We start from the raw sequence: 8,656 nt of genomic DNA on the forward strand, positions 1-8,656 counted from the left end.
GCCAGGAATGGACTTCGTACACAAAAATGACAACGGAACTTGGTAGAGGGCATTAATACCTACAATTTGGTATACCACATGTATCTGGGAAACGCCGAGTGTAGAACAAAATTTTCCAGAAACTGTTGGACGCACTGGTGGTCAGGACAGTATTTCCAGCGCTGAGGCCAGGAATGGACTTCGTACACAAAAGTGACAACGGAACTTGGTAGAGGACATCAATACCTACAATTTGGTATACCACATGTATCTGGGAAACGCCGAGTGTAGAACAAAATTTTCCAGAAACTGTTGGACGCACTAAAGAGCATGACACTATTTCATTAGAATTTCGGCACGAAATAATGAACGTCCAAAAATTGCAATGCAGGAAATTGCTTGACCAACATAAAGATAATTTCATTGGTTGTAACTAATTAAAATTTATTGAATTCTACTGTGGAGCATGCAGGTATAATATATTTTCGCAAGAAAAGTTGTATTTATTCGCTTCATTTTATTTTCACGTGAACTTAGTATGTTTGACTAAAATTCGGTCGTCAAAAGGGGGTATATTAATGAAAATTAGGCTCGTATGTTACCTTGGCAACTCTGCGAACGATATATAACACATAGAAAATGGCGGACAAATTGATATAACAGATATAACTTGTTATTAGAGACGCTTTGCAAAAACGGTGTAAAGGCCAGCAACATTAATATTTTTATAAAAAATAAATAAGATTGAAGAAGATCATGGTACCAGTCGAGCCCGTCCATTTGCTCCTGAGGATTCTGTATACGATCCAATTGTGCCATGTTATTGGAAAGGGTCGCTTTGGTGAAGTTTGGCGCGGTCATTGACGTGGTGAAAATGTGGCTCTAAAAATTGTTTCTAGTCGAGAGGAATGCTCGTGAAGCAGAAATATATCAGGCTGGTACGTTGCGTCATGAAAATATTTTATTTCATAGCAGCTGACATTGTTGGTAAGCTTCATTCTAAAATTATTGGGTCAAAATATATACTTGACGATTGTTTGTTTTAGATAATGGGACTCGGACACAATTATGGCTAGTCACAGATTACCATGAGAATGGTTCACTTTTTGATTACATCGCATACTGTAGATACAAACACAATGCTGAGTATGGCCTTATAAATTGCCACAGGTTTGGCTCACCTCCACATGGATATTGTGGCAACACGTGACAAACCGGCAAATTGCCCATCGTGATTTGAAATCGAAAAATATATTGGTTAAATCCAATTTAACTTGTGCCATTGCTGATTTGAGTTTAGTAGTGAGGCACATTGAGTAGGTACTAAACGCTATGTGGCACCTGAAATTCTGGATGAGAGCACGAATGCTCAACATTTTGATTCATATAAGAAGACCGATGTTTACGCTTTTGGCTTAATTTTATGGGAGATTGCTCGACACTGTTATATTGACATGATATATGATGAATATTAAATGCCTTACTATGATGTGGTCCAGCCCGATCCCAGCATTGAGGAAGTGAAAAAAGGTATGTTAAAAAATAAAAATTACAATTTAAGAATTACCAAATTAACCCGTGCATATCATTTTATGTATCATTGAAAAAGCATTTTCAAGCTTTGTGGAAAAATTATTTTCAAAATTTATGCTTTTCACAAAATGTTTTGCACTGTGAACCCCATATAGTGCTTTCCAATAGTAAAGCACGCAATGACTATTTTAATGACTATTTTAGAGGCTAAACTCGAACTTAATACCCACCTTTAGCCGCTAAAAGTGCAATTTATTTATTTACGATTTTTGTGATAATACATTTTAAAAACCAGTAAGGAAAGTCTAAAGTCGGGCGGGGTCGACTATATTATACCCTGCACCACTTTGTAGATCTAAATTTTCGATACCATATTACATCCGTCAAATGTGTTGGGGGCTATATATAAAGGTTTGTCCCAAATACATACATTTAAATATCACTCGATCTGTAAGAATTTGATAGACTTCTACAAAATCTATAGACTCAAAATTTAAGTCGGCTAATGCACTAGGGTAGAACACAATGTTAGTAAAAAAATATGGGAAACGTTTAAATCTGAAGCAATTTTAAGGAAACTTCGAAAAAGTTTATTTATGATTTATCGCTCGATATATATGTATTAGAAGTTTAGGAAAATTAGAGTCATTTTTACAAATTTTCGACTAAGCAGTGGCGATTTTGCAAGGAAAATGTTGGTATTTTGACCATTTTTTTCGAAATCAGAAAAACATATATATGGGAGCTATATCTAAATCTGAACCGATTTCAACCTAATTTGGCACGCATAGCATCAATGCTAATTCTACTCCCTGTGCAAAATTTCAACTAAATCGGAGTTAAAAATTGGCCTCTGTGGTCATATGAGTGTAAATCGGGCGAAAGCTTTATATGGGAGATATATCCAAATCTGAACCGATTTCAAGCAAATTTGGCACGCATAGCTACAATGCTAATTCTACTCCCTGTGCAAAATTTCAACTAAATCGGAGTTAAAAATTGGCCTCTGTGGTCATATGAGTGTAAATCGGGCGAAAGCTTTATATGGGAGATATATCCAAATCTGAACCGATTTCAAGCAAATTTGGCACGCATAGCTACAATGCTAATTCTACTCCCTGTGCAAAATTTCAACTAAATCGGAGCAAAAAATTGGCCTCTGTGGTCATATGAGTGTAAATCGGGCGAAAGCTTTATATGGGAGATATATCCAAATCTGAACCGATTTCAAGCAAATTTGGCACTCATAGTTACAACGCTAATTCTACTCCCTGTGCAAAATTTCAACTAAATCGGAGCAAAAAATTGGCCTCTGTGGGCAAATGAGTGTAAATCGGGCGAAAGCTATATATGGGAGCTATATCTAAATCTGAACCGATTTTGCTGATATTTTGCAAGTTTTTCGAGACTCATAAAATATTCGGATGTACGGAATTTGAGGAAGATCGGTTGATATACACGCCATTTATGACCAGATCGGTGAAAAATATATATGGCAGCTATATCTAAATCTGAACCGATTTTTTCCAAAATCAATAGGGATCGTCTTTGAGCCGAAACAGGACCCTATACCAAATTTTAGGACAATCGGACTAAAACTGCGAGCTGTACTTTGCACACAAAAATACATCAACAGAAAGACAGACAGACAGACGGACATCGCTAAATCGACTCAGAATTTAATTCTAAGCCGATCCGTATACTAAAAGGTTGGTCTATGATTACTCCTTCTTGGCGTTACATACAAATGCACAAACTTATTATACCCTGTACCACAGTAGTGGTGAAGGGTATAAATATAAACTTTGCAAAAAATTGTGTAGGGCTATTCCCTAAAAAGGCATTATCTTATAACGTTTTGCTGATTTACCTTAATTTTAAATACGAACCTTATACCCACCTTAAAAGTTATATATTCATCAAAATTTATTTTTAAAATTTGATTAGTTTTGGACTCCAAAGTCAATTCAACTAATTTTACATTGTATGAAATAAATATATTGAAAATGTTGAAGCAAACAATAACTTTTTTTCAAGTCAATTTTTTAAATTATTTTGTGATCAATTAATTTCTTGATTGAATCTGTAAAAGTTCTGTGTACTTGCATCATATTACTTTATTGATGATTACGAACTATTGTTTGAGTAGATTTCCGCACAACCATGAGGTACTACTCGCTGCGCGTTGCCACATGTTTTACTTGGCTGGCATCCCCAATAGGCCTACATCCAAGAAGTGCTTCGCACATGTTTCAAGCGTTTTACGCTGTTAAAGTAAGATCTACTTAAATTTACTTAAATTCTAATTAAGGCTAAGGAAACTACTTTTTTGAGGAGGTATTCTACGCTCATATCACTCATACCTGCAAATAAAAATATAATATGTTAGTAGATATTCATTTTAAACTGTTTTCATATTCGCATAATTTACAAGTAATGGTCTTTATATTATGTTTATGGTACACATCCCTGATGCAACCAGAGCAAATTCTCTTCGAACATCGTAAACACTCAATTTCTGTACTTTTTGTTGTAGAACAATGTAAACATATAAGTTTACTAGAATAATTTAATAGTTTTTTGAGCATTTGCTGCCTATACGATGGCTTCAAATCCAATTTTGTCATTTCCATATTTTTAATATACCTTTCGGCGTACTGTAAGACGAAGATTCCACATTCAACATCGTCAAACTGTTTATCAAAAACAAAGGTTTTCACTGACCATACTTCATTTCGTAATATCTGTATCTCCTTTATATAGTGGGATATTAGATTATGTGCAGTCCTATTATATTGCTTGGGATCCAGGCATGATACTTCCTTTGTTTCCATATTCAGTATCACCAAGTAATAATGACTGCTTATTAATTGAGGAATCAATATTGAAGTCAAACAACTTTGTAGGGCATTTTGTAGAATAATTCGGTTCTTAAAGCAATAACTATCAATTTGTACAGGAACTCCTCTGTAATTAGACCCATTTTCTTTGAGAAGTATAGCCAAGCCTGCATTCACTATGTTATTACGTAGCCACTGTCGAGGACGTAGAGTTTCTAATTCGAACAGTGATAATACATTGTCTTCAAACACTTGACCAACGAAATATTCATCGTAAACGGTTTTAAGATTACAAATGAATAATCTGTCTTGATTAAATTTCGTTAAAGTTTGCATTGAAAAAATGTCGTAGGGATTATATTCGGGCATTTTTAACAAACACGTCTGTGCATATTTGTGATCGCTTTGAATAGAATATCTCTCAGTTTGTAATTTTGTAATTTTTTCACTTATTTTTTGTAAACTGGAAAATTCTTTATTAAACATAGGTTGTTTTAAACGTGTCAATTTTCCTTTTTTATTCCAACTTTCCGTTGCCTTCTTCATATCCCTGTTTGAGTCTTTTCCAAAGACCTTAGGGCTTTTTAACATTCGATTGCCTTTCGATGACTTTATCTTAGTTTCAGGCTTTATAGTTTCTAGAATTTTTTCGTCAAAGTATATTGCTTCGACATCCGTTGTTATAGACCTATAATATTTCTCAATTTTTCGAATTGCACGTCCAAGTTTGTGCTTTTCTCCTTTTAATATTAAATGCTTTACATTTTTATAATGAGCTTCAATTGGGCCATTGCTGACTCGCTCTTTTTTAAAGCAAACGTGATAGCCGATTATGTTTGTCCAGAAAGGAAGGAAAGCAATATATTTTTTTAGCATAAATTCTAAAAATTCGGGACAATAAAAAGGATTTTGTAGACCATCAATTTCAAATAAATCCATGGTTTCTATTTTTAACAAAATATTTTTAAAGATGCTTGTAAATGGGCTTGAATTGGCTATTTCATCCAGCGTATTCTTTCTTAATTCCTGTAAATATGTTTTGCCGCTCTCTTCTTTAATTAGATTCTCTTCAATGGGAGTTTTTGCAAAAACCATAAATTTGTTAATTACTTTTGAAACTTGAGAGTTCAAATACTGACCACTCAATATGATGCTCATCATTTCAAACCAATCTTTGCATTCTTGCAATGTAGTGAAGTTAAAGGCCAGACCAATAGATTCACGCAAAAATTCTCGTAGCTTTACATTTTTTAATGGAACTCGTTCATCTATATCTTTGCAAATTATCTTCGTATAATGGCTTGTGCAAAATTGTATAACAATAAAATCCAATTTTTTAGATGCACTTTGTAAAAAGCAATGACATTTTATCAAATAATCCTGTATATTAAATATTCCATTGAATTCAGCCAAAATAGCGTTGATAATTGCATAGCTGCAATCTGTTACAATTCGCCTACAGATTGGTCTTCGATTATTTTCTTTCATAGCATCTTTAAACATGTGAAGAAATAATGATATTTCGTAAGTTGTATGAGTTGAAAGTATTGCGTCAGCAACCGGAAATATTTTGTTTGAATCCGAAAAATGTGTAACTATGGAATAAAGGAAAACTCGTTTCTGTGCACATTTTATTGGTTCTATAATCCCTCCTGTCGCGTCAATCCGCATGGTATAGTCTGCTTTTTGTGCTAACAGAGCATCATATTTATGCAACATTTCCAACCTTTCTTTTGAAAAAAGATAAACCCGTAATGGTGTTGCTAAATGTTGGATGAAATGCTCGTAATTAGTTTCACTCATTATGAAGGTGTCAATAAATGGATGTTTATCATAATCGAAATGTCCCATTGCTTCTGAACGAACTTTCCGAATGGTTGCGATTGGGCGTACATCTTGTTGTTTTCCAATTAGTCGCAAAAATCTTGACTGTCTATTTATAGCTTCCTTTCTATACAGTACTGCTTTTTTTTTAAGTAATTCTGCCTTCAACACATGTCGTTTAGGGCCTCTATTTTGATAGCATTTGTGATTTCCAATTTGATGCCTCAATTCCTCTTTTGATCTAAAGACCTCACAATTTTTGTTAGCAAAGTTTAATCGAAATATAAACGTACAACATGCGCTATCATTACAATAAGCATACATGGTATAAATTGTACGATCTTCATTAAACTTGCTTGAATGAATATTCAGATCACATACATTGTTAAAATTATCATACGTTTCGCGAAGATAATCTTGTAAAATTTTTTTAATAGAGAAAATGTCATTTTTGTTTACGACATCATGTACATTTTCGCAATGAAAAGTGCAATCTTTGTACTTACAATCTTTAAAAGATGGTTTTTTTGTGTGGACTTCTTTCATATTCTTCACCATTCGAATGCTTCTATTAGGCTTTTCTTGCGAACTCTTTGGGTTTCTATAGGAAATCGGGAGTTTGGCATCTATAGTTTCTTCATTTGAACCCTCTAGTTGCTTTTTGGGACATAGTGAGCTCTAAAATATTAAATATACAAAAAGATAATAGACTCATGTTTGGGTGCTACAAAATAATGTATTAATCAGTGATGCCATGTGTAGGGAAAAATCCTTTTTTTGTAGGGATTTTTTCTTAAAATTACATCTCTAGAGAAAAAAGGACAGATTTTTTATATATATTTATTTTATCCGAATTCAACCGATTCGGTTGAAATTTTGTCTCACTTCGAAGTGAGACAACATTACATTTATCCCTTTAGGTGGGTATTAAGTTCTAGTTTAGCCGATAAAAATCGAAATTAAATGTTTTTAATTACTTGGGTAATAGCCCAAATCAAGTTTACACAATGTTTATATTCTTTAAAATTGATTATCAGAGGAAATAAAAAAGTGAAATTTTAGCGGTTAAACTCGAACTTGATACAAACTTCAGTTCTTATGTTTTCCAATTTTGAATTAAACTTTTTACTAATTTCAGGTGATATTTTGGACGAATTTTCAACGTATAAATCTAAACCAAGTGGGGTAATGTCAAATAAAGCATATCATGAACTCAGGTGAGTTGGAGTAAAGTAGTCCTTTATAACGATGTTTAGGCTGTATACAATGTTAATCTATCAAAGTGCACACTTACTCCGATCCAAAGATTTTGTCTAACGATTTTGGTATTGAAAATTATTCAGAATTATTAAAGGCAAGTTGAGTTTAGTCCAACAATTTTTTTTCATGTAGTTTTTATGTAGTTTTTCATGTATAAAGACAAAGCGACTTTATTGAAAGTTTTCAGGACAATATTTTTTAAGTGTACCTAGCCGAAATGTTGAATTGCCATATTGAGTTTTTACTTATTTCTCGCATTCTTATTAGAAAAACATTTTGATTGTGTAACTAACGCCTAGAATTTCATTCAAAAATAGTTTTTATATAGTAGACATGTTATCGATTCTTGTTGAATATTCATAAATCATAAAAGCTTATAGCGTTATAACTTTACATTAGAATACATAATAAAAATAAAATATGTACATTAAATAAATACTTACGATATTTATTTCCATTCCGTTTGATGATTTTTCATTTTCATTATATTTTTGCATTTGTTGAGACTCACATAGTATCTCTGCCATATATTCCTGCTTAGAATTTACATCAGAAAAGTTAGGATTTTTACTTATGGACACTTTTGTACTCTCAATTTCAGGAGAGAAAAGTGTATATGCCCCGCAGTCTCTATTTAAATCCCATTCCAATTCTGATATTTGTGCGATTTCCATGTTATTGGTAAAATCCATTGGGCTTCTTACAGTTTTCTCATTCAGGAAACATGTATAGTCTTGGCCAGCTGCTTCATCTTTCATCGAACAGTAGGAATGCTCTTGGGAAACATTGAAAATGTCGGTATTGTTATTTTTTGAAATTTTTGTACTCTCAATTTCTGGAGAGAAAAACGAGTTTGTCCCGCAGTCGCTATTTAAATTCCATTCTAATTCCGATATTTCGCTGATTTCGATATTAGTATTGAAATCTGTTGGACATCTTATAGATTCATTTAAGAAGAGTACATAGTCCTGCTGGCTCGTTTGATATTTTAACGAACAATAAGAATGCTCTTGAGAAACATACAATTTCCCTTTATCTTCAACATTTGGTGTCCTTTCATGTATAATATTAATATTACTAATATTATTTTCATCCGTTGATACCGACCCAATTTCATCAGGGATTAGTTGGCCAAGAATATCCTGCTCCATGACTTCCTTATTGATTTCGTAATCTATTATCTTTGAGGGCAATTCATTTCCATCGGTTAGGGCGCGCTC

The 8,656-nt window shown here is 33.2% G+C and overlaps 1 protein-coding gene across 1 annotated transcript; it reads left to right on the plus strand.

The window, feature by feature from the left end:
- Positions 1-239: 239 nt before the first annotated feature.
- LOC142242432 (G2/mitotic-specific cyclin-B-like) lies at positions 240-7,393 on the plus strand (the record flags this gene model as incomplete). The annotated part of the gene is given in 3 exon segments (XM_075314008.1): positions 240-966; positions 1,026-1,509; positions 7,315-7,393. Coding segments are annotated over 2 exon segments (134 nt in total), but the record flags the coding sequence as incomplete, so codon positions are not given.
- Positions 7,394-8,656: the final 1,263 nt, after the last annotated feature.

This window comes from Haematobia irritans, unplaced genomic scaffold, assembly GCF_050003625.1.
Source record: "Haematobia irritans isolate KBUSLIRL unplaced genomic scaffold, ASM5000362v1 scaffold_132, whole genome shotgun sequence".
In the NCBI taxonomy this organism is placed as follows: Eukaryota; Metazoa; Arthropoda; class Insecta; order Diptera; family Muscidae; genus Haematobia; species Haematobia irritans.